At 37.6% G+C, this 24,962-nt stretch overlaps 1 protein-coding gene and 1 long non-coding RNA gene across 15 annotated transcripts in view; one reads left to right on the top strand and one right to left on the bottom strand.

The window, feature by feature from the left end:
- Positions 1-24,962, top strand: part of LMO7 (LIM domain 7) — a 222,152-nt gene that overhangs the window by 84,976 nt on the left and 112,214 nt on the right. For all 14 annotated transcript variants that reach the window (XM_030921977.1, XM_030921969.1, XM_030921963.1 and 11 more), the window contains exon 3: positions 7,117-7,186. In XM_030921977.1, the coding sequence (XP_030777837.1) occupies positions 7,117-7,186 (70 nt within the window). The remainder of the gene's footprint in view (positions 1-7,116; positions 7,187-24,962) is intronic.
- Positions 11,801-24,962, bottom strand: part of LOC115894539 — a 51,825-nt gene continuing 38,663 nt past the window's right edge. Inside the window, exons 3-4 of the long non-coding RNA XR_004054648.1 lie at positions 12,025-12,147; positions 11,801-11,881 (exon numbers count right to left, since the gene is read on the bottom strand). This is a non-coding gene — a long non-coding RNA (uncharacterized LOC115894539). The remainder of the gene's footprint in view (positions 11,882-12,024; positions 12,148-24,962) is intronic.

Raw genomic sequence — 24,962 nt, 5'->3', positions numbered from 1 at the left:
GTCTCTCTTTCTCTGCCACAGTAAGACCCGCTTGCTTCCCCTTTGCCTTCCGCCATGATTGTAAATTTCCTGAGGCCTCCCAGTCATGCCTCCTGTTAAGCCTGGGGAATTGTGAGTTAATTAAACCTATTTTCTTCATAAATTATCTAGTCTCAAGTAGTTCTTAATAGCAGTGTGAGAATGGACTAATACCATCCGTGTGCAATTTTTTGTGTAAATGTAAATTTTTAGCTTCTTTTGGTAAATACCAAGGAACACGATTGCAGCATCATATGGTAAGAGTATATTTAGTTTTGTAAGAAACTGCCAGACCCTTTCAAAATCTCTGTCCCATTTTGCATTTCTACCAGCAGAGAATGAGAGTTTTTGTTGTTCCACGTCCTTGTCAGAATTTGGTGTTGTCCGTGTTCTGAATTTTGACCATTCTAATAAATGTGTAGTGGTATATCATTATTTTAATTTGCTGTTAACATATGATGTGGAGCATCTTTTCATATGATTGTCATCTACGTGTCTTCCTTAGTGAGGTGTCTGTTAAGGTCTTTGGCCCATTTTTAAATCAGATTTTCTTATTGTTGACCTTTTAAGAGTTCCTTGTATATTTTAGATAAGAGTCCCTTTTCAGATATGTCTTTTACAAATACTTTCTCTCAGTCTGTGGCTTGTCTTTTTATTCCCTTGATAATGTCTTTCACAAAGCAGATATTTTTAATTTTAATGAAGTCCAGTGTGTCAATTCTTTCTTTTATGAATTGTGCTTTTTGTGTCATATCTAAAAAGTCACTGTCAGACCTAAAGTCTCTAGACTTCCCCCTATCTTTTCTTCTAGGAGTTTTAATAGCTTTTGGTTTTATATTTAGGTCTGTGATCTACTTTGAGTTCATTGTTGTGAAGGGTGTAAGGTTTGTGTCTAGACGCCGTTTGCCTTTGATGTGACATTGGGAAATTTTCTACTGCTCAGTGAAATCCATTAGTGCTGTAATTATTGAAGGTCTCAGAATAAGAGGTATCTGCCCTGAGACTACTCAAGCTTTGCTAGACTTACTTCAGTATGCTTCAAGCAGAATGGTGAGGCTATATGATAAAGTTCCATCATAAGAAAGTGGTGACTATAAATATTAGTATTGACATTGCGGTTCCACACACTTTCCCATCTTAGCATTTACTGTTAACTTTTATGGTGTATTGTAGGTAATTCAGCAGTATTCAAAATTACTACCATAGAAATTCTAGGAATTAAACTTACATCAATTTTACTAGCAATCTTTGAAAAGATTAGAGTGATCATAAATATTTATATTGGATGCTTTTGGACTTTTAAATTATATATGCTGGTTATTTTACCCATGGAAATACGATTACTTATTTTAAAATATTGCAGCTTATGAATTTAAATAAAAGTTAATAAAATTTTAGTAAGGCATTTACTTAATTAAGATAACCAGTCCAAGTTAATATGTCTGATAGTTCACTCTTTTGATCAATGTTGACAATAAATGGAGAATATCAAAGTTTGACTTCTCTGGAAACAAAAAAATACTAGGGAGGGGTGTTGTTGGTAAAAGCAAAAAATTTCTAGCATTTGAAAGCAGAGGTAAAATGTTTAAAAATTTCTTTATAAAGAAGATAGAGATTTTGAATGATTTGTTTCATATTTCACAGAAATATTTCTGCATTAAAAACTGGGCAGTGGATTTTAGTAAATATTTGTAAAGCACCTATGAAATGCCAGGTTTTTTTACTAAGTGCTAGGCGATGCTGTTTGGAAAGGGAGAGGGTTGTCTGTGCCTCTAGTAGCTGGACTGTCTGATTGCTCTGCTGCTGATCCCAGCACATTGCCATATTTAGTGCACATTAAAATGCTTAATAAGCACAATTTGTGTTTAGAGGAAAAGCAAGCAAATGCATTAATACCATATAGTGGATAAAACAAAAATCATTGTTTAAGATAGGCACATAGACCAATAGAACAAAATAGAGAACCCAGAAATAAAGCCAAGTGCTTACAGCCAACTGCTCTTCCACAAAGCAAACAAAAACATAAAGTGGGGAAAGGACACCCTATTCAACAAATGGTGCTGGGACAATTGGAAGCCACATGTAGAAGAATGAAATTGGATCCTCATCTCTCACCTTATACAAAAATCAACCCAAAATGGATCAAATACTTAAATCTAAGTCCTGAGACCATAAAGATTCTGGAAGATAACATTGAAAAAACCCTTCTAGACATTGGCTTAGGTAAAGACTTCATTACCAAGAACCCAAAAGCAAATCCAACAAAGATAAATAGATGGGACTTAATTAAATTAAAAAAAAAAAAAAAAAAACTTCTGCACAGCAAAAGAAATAATCAGCAGAGTAACCAGACAACCCACAGAGTGAGAGAAAATCTTCACAATCTATACATCTGACAAAGGACTGATATCTATAATCTACAAGGAGCTCAAATAAGTCAGCAAGAAAATAACAATCCCATCAGAAGTGGGCTAAGGACATAAATAGACAGTTCTCAAAAGAAGATACACAAATGGCTAAAAAGCATACAGAAAAATAAGGCAACATCACTAATAATCAGGGAAATGCAAATCAAAACCACAATGTAATGCCACCTCACTCCTGCAAGAGTGACCATAATCAAAAAATAAAAAAAGAATTGTTGTGGATGCAGTGAAAAGGGAACAGTTTTACACTGCTGGTGGGAATGTAAACTAGTACAGCCACCATGGAAAACAGTGTGGAAATTCCTTAAAGAACTAAAAGTAGATCTACCATTACTAGGTATCTACCAGAGGAAAATAAGTCATTATATGAAAAAGATACTTGCACACCCATGTTTGTAGTAGCACAATTTGCAATTGCAAGAATATGGAACCAGCCCAAATGCCCATCAATCAATGAGTGGGTAAAGAAAATGTGGTGTATATATACATATACCTTGGAATACTACTCAGTCATAAGAAGGAACAAAATGGCATTTGTAGCAACCTGGACGGAATGAGAGACCATTATTCTAAGTGAAGCAACTCAGGAATGAAAAACCAAACATCATATGTTCTCACTCATAAGTGGGAGCTAAGCTATGAGGATGCAAAGGCATAAGAATGATACATTAGACTTTGGGGACTTGGGGGAAAGAGTGGGAAGTGGTGAGGGATGAAAGACTACACATTGCATACAGTGTACACTCCTCAAGTAATGAGTACACCAAAATCTTAGAAATCACTACTGAAGAATTTATTCACATAACTAAACACCACCTGTTCCCCCAAAATCTGCCAAAATAAAACAAAAAGACATTGCTCTTCAATTTGTGAACAACATGTAATACTTTTATTATATCTTCAAAAATTTATTACTATACAAGTTTGATAATGTGAGGATATATATTTAGAAAATGCACGTGACAGAAAGATATTAGAAATATGTATGCGTGAATGACTAATAAAATAATTCGCAGGTTAAAAAGTCCATTCAGTGTATTGATATGTCGTTCCATGTCATCTTCCTTGTTCATTGTGAAAATCTTTGGAAATAGGAGCTCAAAAGGTGTCCATAAATTTTGTACCTCAACTGAAAAGCTTTCTGATAAAGGGAAAAATGAGATTGGGCATTTAGAACTAGTTTCTGGACACTATTAGAAATAGAGCATCAAATTCTAGTTCTCACTAAAGCTTTTATAACTGAGCCAGACATTATATTGAGCTTTATGTATAGTTTTCTGAATTTCCTCTCTGAGTTATGTTTAAAGTGGGTTATATTCACTGACAAGGCTTTTGAACAGAGCCAGCTCTCTATTAGCTGTCGTCGTGCAACTCCTTTGAAGGGAGTGGACAGTTTTTTTGAGGGTGAGGGAGGGGAGTAAGAAGAAAAGGGAGAAGGCAACTTGAGAGATGTCTTAGTCTGTTTGGGCTACTGCTACATCAAGATACCATAAATTGGGTAGTTTATAAACAATAGAAATTTGTTTATCACAGTTCTGGAGGCTGGGAAGCCTAAGATCAAGACACTGGCATATTTGGCATATAGTGAGGACCTGCTTCCTTCATAGACAGACTTCTCACTGTAACCTCTTGTGGTGGAAGGGGCAAGGCAACTTTCAGGAGCCTCTTTTATGAGGGACCTAATCCCACTCATGAGGGTTCTACTCTTATGACCTAATTACCTCCCAGGGGCTCCACCTCCTAATACTGTTACTTTCAGGGTTCGGATTTCAAGGTATGAGTTTTGGGAGGAATGCGAACATTCAGATCCTAGCAAGGGATGAGCTGAGGGAGAAGGAGAGAAATTGCTGGCCTTACCTGTGAGTGCTCTGACTTGGGAGGTGTCAGATTACTAGGTGCTTCCTTCTGGTTTTAATCCTACCAAAAGAGCAAGCCCTCTGATGCACTAACCAAGCATATAACCAGGTTTAGGCTCTGGCCTAAGGAAAGGCTTGGGGGAAGAGAGAGAGAATTCTACCTAGGGCTAGAGGGATGGAACAAGGGGATACAGGCTGATAAAATGGCTCCTTGAATGATTTTAGGTCCTAGTACATAGAGGTATCTGGAAGGTTATTATGTTATCTGAATCTTGAATAGAATCAGTTACCTGAAGCCAGTGTTACCTTAGGAATTCCATCTGTGTGATTGAAGAACGCTTATTAGGCAAAGAAGTTCTATTTGTAGAAGAGAGTATTTCCATAGGTGACACCTGTTTTTGATTTGACATAAGGCTGTGCCCCATTCCTCTAGGCAGACTTAAGTTTCACAGTTTAGATTTTATGAGACCCATGTTTTCCTCCTTAGAAGAAATACTCTAAAAGGCTGTCCTTTAATTTTATGTGAAAATAATTTTTGATGATTCAAAATTTAATTGGGTGTTCAGCATTTGCCAAGACTATATATGTCTTTTCTCCATCTTGTAGTCCTTAGAATTGTAACTACTAACCAAAGAAAACAGCATTTTCCTTTAGTGACTCAACTTTTTAGAGGCTAGTTTGTGTGTTATTCAGAGTATTGTTTTTTCCTCAGCTTATTTCCGTGTTTGCACATGTACTTGAAGGTTTAGGGTGGAAAAGGAATGCTAATCCATTGTGTGTCTGTCACTTCTAAGTAATTGCTTTGAACCTTCTGATGAGGGAAGTGTTAATTAACTCATTATTGGGAGACATCATTTATCTTTTCTATTCCCTTTACCTGTATCTCTTACTCCCCTTGGCTGACCCAATTGAGAGTAGGTTGTGCTATTATTAATTTCAGAAACTGCATTTTTTGAAATATACTTTCTCTTATGAAACCTGTAATGTAAAAATGATATGTGATATAAACAGGTAAACTGAATGACCTGGCCAAAGTCACCAGTGACTCAAATAGGTGGAGCAGAAACTTATGACACTCTTCCTCCTGCCAGACTTTCCTGACATTTTATATGTTTCCTCAGCTCATAATGGCCTCTAATTTATGTCATTTAAAGATCAAATTTCAAAATACAAGTTACTGTAAGAAAGTCAGTGCCGAGCTAGTGGTCACAAACTACAAATAATTTCTTGATTTATACTTTCCAGAATTATGTTCCTATTCCTTAATGCTGCAGTTACTAGTTCTTCTATGCATTACAAGAATGCCACCAGTAACAGAAATATAGAAATACCTTGTTAATAAGGAACAACTAGGAGAATTAATTTGCAATTGTTATTTCTTATAAACTTAATTCATTTCTGGCTTCTCAGCTAGTGATTAAGAAAAAGCTCATGTGGACATGAAGGGAGAAAGCTTTGCTTTCTACTTGGCTTTCTGTATACAAATCAGAAATTAGGTATCATGGAATAATTGTTCTAGGAAATTGAGTTGGGAGAATGGTATTATTAGCTATATTAACTAACTTGTCTAATCTTTGTGTATAGAAACCATGAAAACAGAAAAACATCTTTTGTTCACAAAATGAGATCTTCATAGCCACCGTTTTGTAATTTTGAATCCTATTGAACAACATTCTGTAGGTTATTAAATCAAGACTTTTGTCTTTTTTATTTTCAGCAAACTCAAGTGTATATATAAGTCTTTGGAATGTTGAAGGAGTGACATTCCACAGGTTTCAGATTTTTTTTTTTTTTTTTTTGCTGCCCATTGTGCTAAGGAGACCAGTAAATTAAGAATGTTTAATGATTTCTTCTTTATTTGCTTTCTTTTTGGAGTTCTGTTACAGAATAAAAAATCATTTCTTGTGTATGGGTTTTTGAATAGGAAAATCAGTTTCAAGATACTGTTCTCTGACAGTGATTAACAATTAATTAACCAAGCTAACATTAATAGAAAAGCATTTTTATAGTATTAAATTTCTACACGACCTGGCAGAGTGTCAGTGAACTAAATCAATAAAAAAAGTTCATAGTAATTTAGATTTAGAAGCAAAATTGTACCAAGTTTCAGTTGTCAAAGCTGAGTTTCTTTTTTATAGAGTATGGAGACATAGATATCTTTGCCGTGTCTTTCATATTAACTTAAACTGATTCTGTTTAATCTAAAATACTAGATTCTGAGGTAACTTAGTTAATTTGGGGGAGTTCTGGTACATTTAATTTAATGTTTGCCCAGTCATTCTGCTGTGGTAATAAAGCAATCGATTATGGACTTGAATGAGTTACCAATAAAAACTAGTTGACTATTTGTGTAAGTCCACCTAACCTTTTAAATGTGGCAAAATAATATGATTTTGAAGATACCTGTAAAAATGATCAGTTTGGGAAAAACAATCAATGAAAACTATTAGTAGAAAATAGTATTCTTTGGGTGAAGTGAGACAAATTATAATGAAGAGATTCTTAAACTGGCAATTGAAACAGAACCAAATATTACTTCTCTTCAATGTGAAACTAGCTCTTTGAAGGATGGTTTTGGATATGTAAGTGGGTCTGTGTCCGCACATAAAGGATATAGACTACGGAGGACTGCTCACCGTTGTGTGTGATGCTCTTCTTTGTCTCTAGACTTGATGTCTTGGTTATTTGCTTTCTGATGGGCTATTGGCTCTGTATAACACATTGAGGGGAGGGAATAGTGATATATGTGATTTTTGAGAATGCTAAAAAACTGATATTGGCATCTTTTAATTGCATCTGTATTTGTTTACTTTCAGTTTGATTAATAAGCTTAAACCTGGCATCATTAAGAAGATCAATAGACTGTCTACACCAATAGCAGGATTGGTAAGTAGTAAATTACCTTCACAACTAAATTTATTGGTCTTTGAAATGTAAAGAGGTGGCATTGGCAGGTTTTTGTATCTGCAATTACCATTGAAATTAGGTTATGTTTTTTTTTGTTGAAGCAAAGTGTGTTTGGTGATGTCTTCCTTTTATCTGTAGTTCCTTTCTGTTTCCCTTTTGCCTGGAGGCTTTTATTTTATTTTTTAATTGTTTGTTTTGATTTCTGTGCCTTCAAACTTCATATATTTACATTCTAGGCTTATTTCTTCCACAAATTGCATTTGCTCAGGGTCACCTTCTTCTGAAGCTCAGCCCTGTGTGAGCTGTTTGCTGGCTACCACAATGGTGGCTCAGACTGCGAGATGTTCATGTGCATTGCCCTCAGCCAGCACTTAGACCCTAAGTGCATTTCCAAAATAGTCAAGGCCTGCTAGCTCTGTTACTTTATGTAATAGGTTTCCCACCAAAGTCCTGTGTGAGGTTGCACAAGTCTCTGTCTTCCTCTTTGCCACAGTAATATTACCCATAAAATGAGCGTGATGGTTCTGTAGATTCTTTCTAGCTTTCAAATCAGGATTTTGTGTATAAAATATACCCCACACTGTCCCAAGGTAGCTACTCAGATGGGGTAAGACATTTCAGAGGACAATAATAGTGTGGGGCTCTGTCTGTGGAAATAATTTGCAATCAAATACAAATGATGGATAATTTTTAAAATGTTAGAAATCCTTAAAAATCAACGCAATAATGGAAGTAAGTTAAATCAACTTCAGAGAACTCTGAAGTTTAAGATAGCTAATAATTGGAACGTAGACACAAACCTTACTATTTTTAGACTATTCATGCTGTTTATAATGCATTCAGGAAATTTCTGTTTGACCATTCGTGTGTTTACAGATGTTAAAGGCATGAGTAATTAAAGTTAGCAATACCAACATTTCTGGATTTGCAGAAGTTATGAAAATGTCATTAAATTCTTGATAGGGGTGTCAGTTGCCGAGTGTTCCTCAGAAAATATCTGTCTAGGAGAGAAGGAATGGAAAATTGTTAATAATTTTATTTGAAAATAAAATATACATAAGATTCCCAGAGCAGCTGGGCTCAAATATTAGTTCCTTCCTTCCTACCAAGTTGCCTTCATTCTATATCTATCATTAATAGGCAGCTGACCTAATAATTTTATTGGTTTCAAATTTGGTTAGGTTAAAAATATTATGTATATATATATATGTGTGTGTGTGTGTGTGTATATATACATACACATAGAGCTGTACAATTTAAATATTTCTACCCAAGTTTTATCCTTTACTTTTCTAAAAATCATTCTCATGCCATGACTCTATTTGTCCCACCCCACTTACCCCCTCTTCAGGAGGAGAGGGGAGGTTTGTAGGACCCTGGAGCTTGTGAGCCCTTTCCAAAAATGGGACAATACCTAAGATTGGTGGGTTCTGTGTGTCTGTGTACACACAAACACACACACACACACACACACACACACACACACACACACAATTTTCTACTGGTAATACAGTGAGTCAGAAGAGGTTTGTTATTTAAGGAATAAAATGAAAAAAATTTAGTTTTTGAAGTCTTTTTAAAATTTTTTTGAGATGGAGTCTTACTCTGTCGCTAGGCTGGAGTGCAGTGGGGCGATCTCGGCTCCCTGAAAACTCCACCTTCTGGGTTCAAGCAATTCCCCCGCTTCAGCCTCCCAAGTAGCTGGGACTAGAGGCTCATGCCACCACGCCCAGCTAATTTTTTTTTTGTATTTTTTTCATTAATCTTTTGCATTTTTTAGTCACTATTTTATTTAGTTATGCTCTGATCTTTATTACTTCTTTTCTTTTTATTTTTCATTGTACTTTAAGTTCTAGGGTACATGTGCACAACATGCAGGTTTGTTACATACGTATACATGTGCCATGTTGGTGTGCTGCACCCATGAACTTGTCATTTACATTAGGTATATCTCCTGATGCTATCCCTCCCCTGCAACCCCTCCCCACAATAGGACCCGGTGTGTGATGCTCCCCTTCCTGTGTCCAAGTGATCTCATTGTTCAGTTCCCACCTATGAGTGAGAACATGCGGTGTTTGGTTTTCTGTTCTTGTGATAGTTTGCTGAGAATGTTGATTTCCAGCTGCATCCATGTGCCTACAAAGGACACGAACTCATCCTTTTTTATGGCTGCATAGTATTCCATGGTGTATATGTGCCACATTTTCTTAATCCAGTCTGTCACTGATGGACATTTGGGTTGATTCCAAGTCTTTGCTATTGTGAGTAGTGCCTCAATAAACATATGTGTGCATGTGTCTTTATAGCAGCATGACTTATAATGCTTTGGGTATATCCCCAGTAATGGGATGGCTAGATCAAATGGTATTTCTAGTTCTAGATCCTTGAGGAATCTCCACACTGTCTTCCACAATGGTTGAACTAGTTTACAGTCCCACCATCAGTGTAAAAGTGTTCCTGTTTCTCCACATCCTCTCCAGCACCTGTTGTTTCCTGATTTTTTAATGATTGCCATTCTAACTGGTGTGAGATGGTATCTCATTGTGATTTTGATTTGCATTTCTCTGATGGCGAGTGATGATGAGCATTTTTTCATGTGTCTGTTGGCTGTATGAGTGTCTTCTTTAAAGAAGTGTCTGTTCATATCCTTTGCCCACTTTTTGATGGGGTTGTTTGTTTTTTTTCTTGTAAATTTGATTGAGTTCTTTATAGGTTCTGGATATTAGCCCTTTGTCAGATGAGTAGATTGCAAAAATGTTCTCCCATTTTGTAGGTTGCCTGTTCACTCTGATGGTAGTTTCTTTTGCTGTGCAGAAGCTCTTTAGTTTAATTAGATCCCATTTGTCAATTTTGGCTTTTGTTGCCATTGCTTTTGGTGTTTTAGACATGAAGTCCTTGCCTATGCCTATGTCCTGAATGGTATTCCCTAGGTTATCTTCTAGGGTTTTTATGGTATTAGGTCTAACATTTAAGTCTCTAATCCATCTTGAATTAATTTTTGTATAAGGAGTAAGGAAAGTATCCAGTTTCAGTTTTCTACTTATGGCTAGCCAATTTTTCCCAGCACTATTTACTAAACAGGGAATCCTTCCCCCATTTCTTGTTTTTGTCAGGTTTGCCAAAGATCAGATGGCTGTAGATGTGTGGTATTATTTCTGAGGGCTTTGTTCTGTTCCATTGGTCTATATCTCTGTTTTGGTACCAGTACCATGCTGTTTTGGTTACTGTAGCCTTGTAGTATAGTTTGAAGTCAGGTGGCGTGATGCCTCCAGCTTTGTTCTTTTGGCTTAGGATTGTCTTGGCAATGTGGGCTCTTTTTTGGTTCCATATGAACTTTGAAGCAGTTTTTTCCAATTCTGTGAAGAAAGTTATTGGTAGCTTAATGGGGATGGCATTGAATCTATAAATTACCTTGGGCAGTATGGCCATTTTCACGATATTGATTCTTCCTATCCATGAGCATGGTATGTTCTTCCATTTGTTTGTGTCCTCTTTTATTTCACTGAGCAGTGGTTTGTAGTTCTCCTTGAAGAGGTCCTTGACATCCCTTGTAAGTTGGATTCCTAGGTATTTTATTCTCTTTGAAGCTATTGTGAATGGGAGTTCATTCATGATTTGGCTCTCTGTTTGTCTGTTACTGGTGTATAAGAATGCTTGTGATTTTTGCACATTGATTTTGTATCCTGAGACTTTGCTCAAGTTGCTTATTTTTTTTTAGTAGAGACAGGGTTTCACCACATTGGACTGGATGGTCTCTATCTCCTGACCTCGGGATTTGCCCGCCCTGGCCTCCCAAAGTGCTGGAATTACAGGCGTGAGCCACTGCACTTTCTAGGAGGAAATACTCAGTTTAATAAAACAAATAAGCTTTATATAAAAATGACTTATAAAATATCTTGTTTTTATGTAATATACTTTTAATAGTAAGTTTCAATAGTATTGAAAATATTTTTTCACATGCTTTGAATTAAATAGCTTATTGCTTTAATTTAAAATTGTCATTTCTTGGATCAATTACATGCATTTTAAAGCAAATTAGACTTTGATCTCAAACACCCTTCATACTTGGAATGCTCGAATTGTGGTGGTTTGTTATTGTTGGCCAGTGGAGGTTTTATTCAATTTTCTGATTGTATGATTACATGAAAGCACAAATGTATTTTCTTTTTAAATTCAAAGATCTCTCCAAGTATTTCTATTTCAAGCATCAGAAATTCTATCTAGTTTGGATTTTATCTTTAGAAGTTAAAGTGGACTGTATTTCTGGTGTATTAAATAGGAATATTTTTCGAATACAGGACATTGAGCATTTTCGATTGGCTGTAGGAGCTTAAAAGTGACCACAGCTGCAGAACTGGGCTAAGCCCAATTGGTTTGAAGTTGTCATCATGCCTCACTTGACTCCTTCTGATGCCTGTTTGTCAGGATGGTTATATTAAAACTTTTCAAAGCCTTAATTCCAAGTATGAATTAGGGCTCCAGCAGATGCCTGGGAAGGGTTGTTATGAGGACTAAAAGGATAATATACAGGTAGTCTGACATGCAGACAGTCAAAGAATGTTCATTTTTTAAATAAATAATTGAGTGCTTACTAGATTGAAGATTTTTCTAGTTTATAGGTGTGTATCAAAGGAACAATGAAGTCACAAACCATGACCTCGAAGAGTTTACATTCTAGTTAAAGAGGGGAGACAAGGCAAATAAATTAGCAAAGAAGCAAGAAAGCACCACATAATAAATATGCCACAGAGCATTACAGTGGACTGTGACATTTGTGCATGTCCATGAGCAGTTGTAGGGGAACTATGAAGACTCACCTCTAAGGATTCCTTGAGGAGGAGGATGTTAGAAGACTTCGTTGACACTTCCAGAAGAATAAATAATCTGAGCCAGACTTGTCAAACTAGCCATTTTTGTCTTCACAGCATCTAGCATAGTGACTGATACATATAGGAGATCAAACATTTTTTAGGGATCAAAGATTTTTTAAAGAAATGAATGAACAAGATTTCCATTGTGAAAAATAATAGATTCTAGAACTGGGTCTTTGATGGGATAGTGCTATAGGTTGAATTGTGCCTCCCACCCCAAAAATAAATATGTTGAAGTCCTAAACCCTGGTACCTTAAAATGTGACCTTATTTGGGAATAGAGTTGTTGGAGATGATATAACTAGTTATAATGAGCTTATACTGGGGTAAGGAGGACCTCTAATCCAATATGACTGGTGTCCTTCTAAAAGGATGGCCTGTAACGACACAGACACACAGGAAGAATGCCATATAAAGATAGCATTGGAGTGATGCATCTACAAGCCGGAACACCTGCGATTGCTGGCCAGTCATAGATTTTGTAGGGAGCGTGGCTTTGCTAACACCTTAATTTTGGACTTCTAGCATCCAGAACTGTAAGATAAAAAATCTTTGTTATTTTAAGCCACCTGGTTTTTTGGTACTTTGTACCAAAATGAACAAAGTACCAAATACAGCTCTAGGAAATTAGTACAGATAGGTACATGTTTTAGTTAATACCTTTTTTAAAAAAACAAAAAAGAAACAAAATCCTTTTCCTTTGAAATAGATAAAGATTCACAGAAAACTGCAAAAAACAGTAAAAAAGGTCCTCTGTACCCTTCACCCAGTTTTCCCCATTTCCAGCAGAATTTCTTTGGTGTCTCTTAGTTGAGGTTCTCAAAGAGGAATCTGAATGGATTCCTTTTCTTTGAAGGCTACAGATATCCCAGGTCACTGGCCAGCCTGTGGATGAATTCCATAAGAAGACAGTCGTCTTGGCCAAATGAACTGTGGTCAGGAGTGTTGGTTTTTTTTGGTTCATTAAGTTCAGGTTGAGGTGGGTACTGTGAAGGAGGTTTGTGTAAGGTAGATACACCAAGGCAGTTCAAATATAGTAAAAATTTCTGTGTAAGGGTTTTAGCTGAGTCGTTACGGTGTTCCACACCCCATCTTCCATTACTCCTTTCTTACACCCTTTGCTGTAGGTATGCTTTTCATCTAAGTAACCTCAGCTACCATGTGTATTCAGCTTTGGTGTCAGGGCAATGGATTTACCTTTTGCATGTGGACCTGTGGGAAAACCGTAGAAGATATCCCTTGAGCAATGGCAATACAGAGAGAGATGTTTAGATGGTTTAGAAATATATTGAATGCTTTGCTTGAAACATTCATGTAATTATTTTTTCTTTGGGAGGACAGTAACCATGTTTTCCTAGATTTTTTCTTACAGAGATAGGGCTTTTCTCAATTGGCTGAGTTTAATTTTATAAAGAAATACATGTTCTCTTCTTTCTGTTCTTCACAAACCCATGTTTTAAAATCTGACCCAAGAGTTTGAGCCTTCCAAAAGATTCGCTGGTGTTAAATGTGGGTATGTTCAAATCACTGAAACTCAAAACCAAAATTTTATTTGGGATTTTTAAAAAAACCCAATCTCAAAACAAAACCTTGAAAACCAGGTGAGATATCCTGATGGTAAAAAGAGCTATTCAACCAGAATAATGTTTACCATCTGATATGTTAGTGTGCACAAAATATAGAATGTGTAGAAACATCAGGGAAGTCATTAGCCCCAAGACCTACAGTCAGCCTGGACTCCTCATGATTTATTTGCATTTAGCTAAAGCAAGGTTTCTCAACCTTGGCACTGTTGACACTTTGGCCAAATAATTCTTTTTTTTCTTTTTCTTTTTCTTTTTTTTTTTTTTTGAGGCGGAGTCTCGCTCTGTCGCCCGGGCTGGAGTGCAGTGGCTGGATCTCAGCTCACTGCAAGCTCCGCCTCCCGAGTTCACGCCATTCTCCTGCCTCAGCCTCCCAAGTAGCTGGGACTACAGGCGCCCGCCACCTCGCCCGGCTAGTTTTTGTATTTTTAGTAGAGACGGGGTTTCACCGTGTTAGCCAGGATGGTCTCGATCTCCTGACCTCGTGATCCACCCGTCTCGGCCTCCCAAAGTGCTGGAATTACAGGCTTGAGCCACCGCACCCGGCCCCAAATAATTCTTTGTCGTGGAGGTCTGTCGTGTGCATTGTGGAATCTTGAGCAGCATCCCTGGCCTCTGCTCACTAGATGCCATTCCCCCATTTGTGACAGTTAAAAATATCTCTTGACATTGCCAGTGACTCCCATGGGATAAAATCATCCCTGATTGAGAACCACTGAGCTAAAGAATTAAGAAATTAAGCACTGCCCTTTACACAGGCTCTTTGGCTGGCTGACTTTAGATTTGATTACCTACTCATGCTTTCCATTTTAATTTCCCTTTGAAAAGCAAAGATATACCAGAAAATTTTGTTTGAATCATTCCTTTGAATGTCTGTCAATCAGTGTGCTCAGTGGGAAAATCCTTAGTATATTCACATTTGCGTAAAAAATAGGTGCTGAATTGAGCATCGTTCAGATTACTTTCAGGAGTAGAATGTGTAAGGCATGACCATAGAGGTTGGGAAGATTGTCTCCTCATTCAGGAGTGCTGTAGAAAGCAGGAAATGGGCAGTGATGCCAGCTAGCTTAAGATGTTGGATGTGTCAGTTTCCCTTGCCTTCATAATGGCAAGGGAATTAAGAAATAAAAGGCAAGTCTATGCATCCCTTCTTACTGCTATTTTCTGGAAGGTTTTTAATGGCTAATGTTCTTGTACATTGTTCGTGTGAAATTACTTCTGACTCTTTCATCTTTACTACACACTTCCTCTCACTCTCCCACGGCAAAATATTGTGACCTGCTCTATGTGGAGGTCACTGCTGACACATCAGGTTGTTCCTTTCCAGCAGCAATAGAAAATTCACCTGAGGAATCTGCTGTACAATTTAAATATTTCCACCCAAGTCTTGTCAAGGCAGGAGGATTGCTTGAGCCCAGGAGTTCGAGGGTACAATGAGCTATGATTGAGTCACTGCACTCCAACCTGGCTGACAGAGTGAGACCTCATCTCTTTCAATAAATAAAGTAAATTAAAAAAGCAAAACACTTATATAAGCAACAACATGGGAAGAGACGGGAAGGTAGTATTCTAGAGCTAGTTTAACAAAACCACTTAAAGGGTATGATCATTAGTGCCTGTTTTCTCTTCTGAAATTTTATTGCTGATTTTGTAGATTTGTTTGAGGAGAGTATTTACCTAGAAAATTTTTGTAGATTTGTTTGAGGAGAGTATCTACCTAGAAAATATAAGAAAGGCTTCCACTGGGTGTGTTCTGTGTGACTCCCTCATCCTTGCCTGCTTACTTGCCTAGTCACTAACAGCAGCATTGGTACGGAGCTGATTCTGGCTGTCATGACCTCCATCATCAGATGGATGTAAACAGCCTCTGCAGCTTAAGGAGGGTGTGGAGGGGCAACACTGAAGTCCCCTCCTATAGCATGGGTCTGGCATAACTTCTGCCTCAAGTCTGCTTCTGTTTTTTGGTACATTAGATTGAAGTCTGTATATTTCTGTAAATTATCATGCTATTTAACTTTTATTTATGTTTCACCTATCAGTGTATTGGAGCAATTTTATACCTATTGCATCAGACCTTGGTGTTTCATTGAGTTAAAAGATACTTGATTTTTAACTTTTTCTTTCATTTCCTAATAGAGACAGTAAATGTTAAAGGATATCAATAAACTTGATTAAAACTGCTAAATTGTGGTCTCTTTATCAAAACTATGTTGAATAAATATTTTTATTTCAAAGGGACGGTAAGCCACTGTCACAAGTTCTGACATAATGCCTCAAACACTAACATTTAAATGTTCTTATTTTACTACTTTGTCAATCTCATCAATTTCCTTAAAAACAAAACACCAATAACAAAAACATGGAGTATTTTTTTCTTGTAAATAAAGACATAGGAGACTACTATAGTATCACCATTATCAATGTATTATTCTACTTGTGTAAGAATTTATAGCATGAAACTTAGCCATTTACTAAGAATAAGGTCAGTTTACACATTGGAAATGATGTTTTCAAAAGGAAACTTCTGGCCAGTGTCCTTGATGAACATCGATGCAAAAATCCTCAGCAAAACACTGGCAAACTGAAACCAGCAGCACATCAGATAGCTTATCTACCATGATCAAGTAGGCTTTATTGCTGGGATGCAAGGTTCGTTCAACATATGCAAATCAATAAATGTAATTCATCACATAAACAGAACTAAAGGCAAAAACCCACATGAGTATCTCAATAGATGCGGAAAAGTCTTTTGATAAAATTCCACCTCCCTTCATGTTAAAACTCTGTATAAACTAGGTAGAGAAGGAATATACCTCAAAATAATAAGAGCCATCTGTGACAAACCCAGAGATGACATACTGAATGGACAAAAGCTGAAAGCATTGCCCTTGAAGATTGGTACAAGACAAGGATGCCCTCTCTTACTACTCCTACTCAACATAGTATTGGAAGTCTTGGCCAGAGCAATCAGTCAAGAGAAGTAAGTGACATCCAAATAGAAAGAGAGGAAGTCAAACTATCCTTGTTTGCAGACGACTTGATTCTATAACTAGAAGACTGCATAGTCTCGCCCCCAAAGCTCCTTAAGCTGTTAAACAACTTCAGCTAAGTTTCAAGATACAAAATCAATGTACAAAAATCTAGCATTCCTATACATTAACTATAGTCATGCCTGGAGCCAAGTTAGGAATGCCGTCCCATTCACAGTTGCCACAAAAAGAATAAAATACGTAGGAATACAGCTAACCAGGGAAGTGAAAGATCTGCACAATGAGAACTACAAAACTGCTTAGAGAAATCAGAAATCAGAGATGACACAAATAAGCGGAACAACATTTCATGTTCATGAATTAGAATCAAAATCATTAATATAGCCACACTGCCCAAAGCAAATTATAGATTCAGTGCTATTCCTGTCAAACTACCAATGACATTCTTCACAGAACTGGAAAAATATTTTTTAATATGAAACCAAAAAAGCCCGAATAGCTAGGGTAATTCTAAGCAAAAAGAACAAAGCTGGAGGCCTCATACTACCTGACTTCAAACTATACTACAGGGCAACAGTAGCCAAAACAGCATGTTACTGGTACAAAAACAGACACATAGACCAATGGAACAGAATAGAGGGCTCAGAAATAAGGTTGCACACCTACAACCATCTGATGTTTGACAAAGCTGACAAAAACAAACAATGAGGAAAGGACTCCCTATTCAATAAATAGTGCTGGTATAACTGGCTAGCCATGCGCAGAAGATTGAAGGTGAAACTTTTCCTTGTACCATATACAAAAATTGACTCGAGATGGATTAAAGACTTAAGTGTAAAACCACAAACTATAAAAACCATGAAAGACAACCTAGGCAATAACATTCTGGACATAGGCATAAGCAAAAACTTCATGACAAAGATGCCAAAAGCAATCGCAACAAAAGCAAAAATTGACAAATGGGATGTAATCAACCTAAAGAACTTCTGCACAGCAAAAGGAACTATTGACAGAGTAAACAGACAACCTACAGAATGGGAGAAAATTTTTGCAAACTGTGTATCTGACAAAGGTCTAATATTCAGCATCCATAGGAACTTAAATGTACAAGAAACAACAACCTCACTAAAAAGTGTGCAAAGGACACGAGCAGATGCTTTTCAAAAGAAGACATATATGCAACCAATAGGCATATGAAAAAAAGCTCAACATCACTAATCATTAGAGAAATGCAAATCAAAACCACAATGAGATATCATTGCACAACAGTCAGAATGGCTATTACTAAAAAGTCTAAAAATAACAGGTGCTGGTGAGGTTGTGGAGAAAAATGAACTGTTGGTGGGAGTGTAAATTAGTTCAACCACTGTGGGAAGCTGTGTGGTGTTTACTCAAAGAGCTAAAAATAGAACTACCATTTGACCTAGAAATCCCGTTACTGGGTATATACCCAAATCATTCTATCATAAAGACACATGCACATTTATGTTCATTGCTGCACTATTCACAGTAGCAAACACTTGGAATCAACCTAAATGACCATCAATGGTAGACTGGAAAAAGAAAATATGGTACATATGTAGCATAGAATATTATGCAGTCACAAAAAGAATAAGATGATGTCCTTTGCAGGGACATGAGTGGAGCTGGAGGCCATTATCCTTAGCAAACTAATGCAAGAAAAGAAAACCAAATACCATATGTTCTCACGTGTAAGTAGGAGCTACATGATGAGAACACATGGACACAGAGGAGAACAACAGGCACTGAGGCCTACATGAGAGTGCAGGGTGGGAGGAGGGAGAGATCAGGAAAAATAACAAATGGGTGCTAGTCTTAGTACTGGGTGATGAAATAATCTGTACAACAAACCCCCATGACGTGAATTTACCTGTATAACACACCTGCACATGTACCCCTGAACTTAAAAGTTAAAAAAAGAACAAAAACTCCACAAAAACACACTAAAAAAATGGCATTTTTCAAGATTGTATATTAATTTTAGTCATTTTTTGTAATGTCTATTTTACTGGAACTTCTATGGATCACCACCTGTAGTTTGACAGTTTGAGGTTATCCAATACGAATAAACTGAAGATTGTGCACTGCTGTCTTCAAGATAACAAATACTTGATGGTAAGTATCTGAATGCCTTAACACCGTCATGTAAATGGCATATAAATAAGTTCATTATGGTAGAGTTATTTATAATGTATTCTTTGGAAATTTTCTTGAGTCTCCTTGTCTGCCTGCATCTCTTCCATTCCCAATTAAAGGTCAGTGTCACCCAGAAAGAAAACTTAACAATTTGGGGTCAACATTGTAGTTGTTTCCAATACTCTCTTGATGTGCACTGCATATGAAGAAACTGCTATTTTATTTCTAGCCATAATCTCTTAGTCATAACGTTGGCACAAGTTTAAGAACACTTCCTGGAGTTCCAAAACCTGCCTGTTTTTAAATCTAAGATGAACATTTACTTGCCAAGTTTCAGCCTTGAGGGCAACTTTTTTTTTTAATGTTAATGAATTAGAATTGCTAAAGCAACACTGTAATTAACTTGTAAAGGTAAAAATAATTGTTTCAGTATTCAAGTAGGATTATATCATACTTGACAGTTTCGTTCAGTTCAGATAAACTTGGAATGTCTCCCCTAGGTACCTTTTGTTATGTAGAAATTGGAAAGGGAAGAGCAAATAAAGTTGACAGGAAATAGAATCCAAGGTGTAAAACTGGTATGAAGGCACTGGTCACCCAATTTATTTTAGGCCCATGACTACTTCTCATCCTAAAAATACTTATTGAACACCTACTATGTGTCAGACACTGTTTCAGGAACTTGGGACACAGCTATAAACAAGGCAGAGTCACAGCTGTGAAAGAGACAGAACATTTCTCCCTCATGGGGCTGACATGCCGTGGAGTAGGGGGTTGCAGGGAGCACAGCCTTGTCGACCAGAAGCACTATGCTCTAAAGTAACAGATCCATGTGCTGGTTCCCGTGGAAAGTGCGGGAGAAGTGCCAGAGGTGATGAAATGGCATATCAGCTCCAGGTGCCAAAAATTACAGTGAAAAAATATATAATACCTTATCAGTTACCAATAGTTACATTGAAAAAACAATGTGAATAAAGAATGATTGAGTGTTTGTATGAGAAACATTTTAGAGAAGGGCTCATGGGCATCTTTCTGAGTTGACATTTGATCAGGAGCCTGGATTGGGCCCTGGTGGGGTGGGTGGGAGGTTTCCAGATAGAGGAACAAGGAGGGAATCAGCAAGGAGAGTCCTGAGGGTCTAAACAGAATGAGAAGTAGTCAAGTGAGGCTGTTAAAGCATCATGGGCTTTGTTGGGTAGGCTATATTTTACTTAAAGTATTGGGGGCTTTTGAGAACAATCTGTTGTTAGGTCATTGGTTGCCTGTGATGAAGGATGCACATATTTGTGTTGATGTACTAAAAACGTTGAATTGTACACAAATGGGTGAATTATATGGTATGTGAGTTTTATCTGAAAACTGTTAAGAATAATACAAAATTAGCGGTTGCTATGTGAAAAATAAACTGAAAGAAATCAAGAAGATGAAGGAAAGCCAGTTGAACAATTTCGTTGGTTATAATGGTTAATTGTATGTGTCAACTTGACTGGACCATAGGGTGCCCAGATATATTTGTTCAGTCATTATTCCAGGTGTGTTTGTGGGGCTGTTATTGTATGAGATTAGTAATCTGAGTAAAGCCGATTGCTGTCTCCACTGTGAATGGGCCTCATCTAGTCATGGAAGGCCAGACTAGAAAAAAAGGCGAACCCTCCTGCTAGCAATAGAGAACTCTTCTGCCTGACTGCTGGAATTTGAACTGAAACATTGGCTTTTAAGTGTAGAGCCTGCTGCTTTTCAGACAGACACTCATATCATTCCATTAGCTCTCCTGGTTCTTAGAGGAGGCTTGCAGCCTTAGAGAGTAAACTATACCATCAGCTCATCAGCTGACTGCAGATTTTGGGACTTCTCTGCTTCTGTGATTCCTTATAATAAATATCTTTCAATATACATCCTGTTGATCCTCTTTCTCCAGAGAACCAGACAAAGACAGTAGTCCAGGCAGGAGGGAATGGTGGCAACAAGGGTCTCTGTATATGTTACTGAGAAGAGGTCAAATTTTCCACATGTTTTGATGGAAGAGTGTGTAGGAGTTGCTAATGAATTGAGAAGGAATTGAGGGGCTTTTGCACCAGTAGTTTATTGAGTTAATAAATATAAGACAGAAGGTTGGTGGGGGAAGGGGAAAATCAAGAGAGAATCTGTGGAGGATGAAGCAAGTTGCAGAAGATCACAAATTGGTAAATATATATATAAAAATAGTGATGTAGATTTTAAATGTTGTTCCCTGGCAGCATCATGGAAAAGATGGTAAAAGGGATAGTTTGTGATTATTAAGAAATGGGGTAATCACTAGAAGCCAGCCTTGTACACCAGAAACAAAATGCTCTAAAGCAACAGATCAACGGACCTGTTCCCAGGGAGAGTGTGGGAGACCCTCTAGAGGTGGTGGAATGGCCCATGGGTGGGTTTTGTTCATCTTGTACAGATTTTGTTTTTAAAATTTGAGCCAACATGTATTTATACTGAGATTTTTGATGCAATTCTCGCATCTGGCTTGTATTGATGGATCTGCCAACAATGGCCTGCATTCCCCTAAAGTGACTATTATATGGGATGTCCTGTAGATGGGAGTTTCTGGCTTCCTTGATCTCTTGTCATCTCTCTGACATTATGTTCATTTTATTTATTTATATTTTATTCATTTTTATTACCAGTTTTCTCCCTTTAAGCATCTTTTTTTTAATTCCTGCAAGGTACCTGTCATCATGGCCTCAGTATTGTCAAGATGAGAAAAAGTGGACCAGATAATACTTTCTATAGGTGAAATCTTAAATAGTTGAGTAAACATGCTCAATTTCAAGAAGCCAAAATATTTAAATCCATGTAAACTTCAAGTGAGGTTTCTGGTGGTTGGCCTTAGGACTTTGTGCTTACCCTGTTTACATTAAAAAAAAAAAAAAGATGGGGTGAAAACCTTGCAAACATACTTAGTCCAGTTTGTACATGTTGAAGCAAAAAAGTGTAGCTAGTGTCCTAGATATGAAAATCTGGACTACAAAATGATCTGGATGGGCCTAAGTCTCCAAAATAATATTTATGAGGGATAAATTTCAATGATATTTTAGTTGGAAAAAAAATCACTCAGGTGAGTTGGTTTTATATTGTCTCCAAACTTAATCATTCATTTTAAGCCTTTATCCATGACACCTCACTGACACCATCACAGGGTTTACAATTCAGATTCTTCTCTATATCCAACTTACTTTTCTTCTAAATTTGACTAGCCCATGGTTCATTAAAGCTCACATGTCATCTTCCTGTGAACAGTGATGTTGGTGTCACCAGGCTATTGCTGCCACACATGATCTCAGCTGATGGCCTAATACAGATGCTACAATGAAAAGCACCCATAGCCTGTAACAAGAGAAGTTAGGTGAATTCTATCCACTCACTGTATGCTAGAAACTGCCAATCACATTTTATCTTTTTTTCCTCACTAAACTCTCACAATTACGCTGTTACTCACATGAGATGAGCATTATCAGTGAGCCTTCGAGTGATGTTTAGCCACACCTGGTGTCCAGTATTTGAGTTACAGATGCTTCATTCCAGGGAGGTGGACATAACCGACAGGTACATGTCTTTAAGGTGGCATGGCAGTTGTGGTAGGTGGAATAATGGCCCCCAAGGATGTTCATGTTGTAATCCATGGAAATAGTGAATATGTTACAAGGCAAGGAAGAATTGGGTTGCAGATGGGATTGCGGTTGCTAATCAGTTGATCCTGAGATGAGGAGCATAGCCTGCATGATCCAGGTGGGCTCTGTGTAATTCCAAGCATCCCTGTAAGAGGAAGAGGGAACGAGGAGAGAGAGGACCAGACAGATGGCTGGGTGAGGGAGCCTCATGTATAGGGACCAACTAGGAGAGCTGGGTGGGCACCTTGAGTTGCATCTCTGAGTATTTACCTATATATTGTAGTCATAAAATGTAGGTGTTACTTGGCAGATTACATGAGGCTGCTGACTTTGAAGATGGAGGAACAGGGGTTATGAGCCAAGGAATGCAGGTGGCTTCTGGAACCTGGAAAAGGCGAGGAACTGGATTCTCTCCTAAAAGGTGTAGCAGAAGGAACATAGTCCCAAGGGCACCTTGATTTTAAGTCAGTCAGACTGATTTTGGACTTCCGACCTCCAGAACTGTAAAATAATAAAATTGTGTTGTTTAAACAACTGAATGGTGGCAATTTGTTGTGGCAATAATAGGAGACTAATACAGTGGTTAAGAGCACAGATTCAGTAATCTAACTGCTGGATTTGAATCCCAGCTCCACAACCTAATGTATGACCTTGGGCAAATCACATAACCCCTTACACCTCAGTTTCCTCATGTGTGAAGTGGGAATGATAATAAGATTTCACAGCGTTTTTTTGGTGAGAATTTGAATAAGATAATTAGCATAAAGTGGTTCAGTATGTTACCTGGCATATCATAAGAACTCAGTAAATATTAGCTTAGGAAAATTAGCTATTAAGGAGAGGGTCAGTTGGGAATAACTGGAAAATGTCACATGAGGGACAATGGATGTTGAGGAAACAAGGGGGATCTAAAGAGAAGATGTGAGGTTGGAGTATGAGGCAAGAGAATTGTCTAAGTAGGCAAGGGGCTGCCACGGGAGGAGATGAGATTTAGTTTGCATTACTAGGTAGGCAGATTTAGGATCAGTGAGGGAGTTTACAGTTACAGTGAGGGAGGCTTTAGACTTTCTTTTTTCTTTTTCTTTTTCTTTTTTTTTTTTTTTGGACACAGGGTCTGGTTCTGTCATCCAGGCTGGCGAGCAGTGGCACGATCTTGGCTCATTGCAACCTCCTCCTCCTCCTCCTGGGCTCCAAGTGATCCTCCCATCTCAGACTCCGGAGTAGCTGGGACTACAGTCACTGGCCCCCTGCTAATTTTTTAAGGTTTTTATAGAGATGAGGTCTCACTATATTGCCCAGGCTGGTCTGGAACTCCTGGGCTCAAGCAATACTCCTGCCTAAGCCTCCCAAAGTGCTGGATTAAAAATGAATCAGCCTCATAAAGCAGTGAGTCCCTGGGGCTGGAAATTCTTAAACAAAAGGTGATGATCTAGACTCATTATCTATATAAGTGATGCTAAAGATCATTGGGAAGGATTGCACTAAAGGTGCCCCAATTTCTAGCTGGCTTTACAGTTTTGCCACGTAGTGTTTGTTGTTAAATACGTGTTAGTGCTTCATAAAATATGCATTTTAGCGTCACAGTGACATTTTTTCTTAATTACTTATTTGTTTTGCTTTGGAACATGGATAACTTGAGAATGGAACTTAAGCATCTATTTCAGCACTTTGGGAGAAAAGAGTAGATGAGTTTTAGAATTATCTCATTTTTGATGTAAAGTTTAATTTGATGAATCGTGCAAGACTGTCACTTAATTCATACTGCAGTTTGCCACAGCCTGTTATTGCTTTATGTAGTTAATTGTAACCCAAGTGGCTGAAGCATTTCAACTAGCCTTTACCAGAGTGCTCAGCCCTCCCTGACCTGATGCTGCCCTAACTTGCCAGCTCAGCTCTGCCTCGTTGGTTTGGCTGTTGCTCCAGCTCTGCCAAATGGTGCTGGCATTGTTATCCTACATAATCCCTTGGGCCCACAGTGTCTCTTGGCAGTTCCTTTAAGCTCCCCTAGTTGGTTCCTATTTTTACTTTCACATGTTACTAAACTTTACAGCTCTCCTTGTCCTTAGTTCCTTCGTTATCAGCAAATGGCTGAGCCCTCACCCCCACCTTTTTTTTTTGGAGAGAAATTTGTTCCCCAAGGAAAAATTTTAAAAAATGGCTGACACTGACTGCTTATTTTCTTCACAAATAACTATTGAAATTGGATCTCTGAGTGTTTGCCTATATATTATAGTCATGAAATGTAGGTGTTACTTGGCAAAATACATTTATTATTAGCTATGCCATTATTAGCTATACCATAAAAAGCGATGATTATCCAAAATAATAGATTTAAAAAAAAACCACCAGTGCTAGCACATCAAAGCACACACAACTGCTTTCTTGATAGAAACGGTATAATTAAAATGCAAATTTGGATATATTTTAGTCACCCTGCTACTTAGAAATTGCTTTAAAACAACTGGTCACAGTATAGCATAAGAATAAGATTCAAGTACTTTTGGTGATCT

This window comes from Rhinopithecus roxellana, chromosome 18 (genome assembly GCF_007565055.1).
Source record: "Rhinopithecus roxellana isolate Shanxi Qingling chromosome 18, ASM756505v1, whole genome shotgun sequence".
Taxonomy (NCBI): Eukaryota; Metazoa; Chordata; class Mammalia; order Primates; family Cercopithecidae; genus Rhinopithecus; species Rhinopithecus roxellana.
Note: the sequence above shows the minus strand (reverse complement) of the source record. Positions and strands in the feature narration are given on the sequence as shown.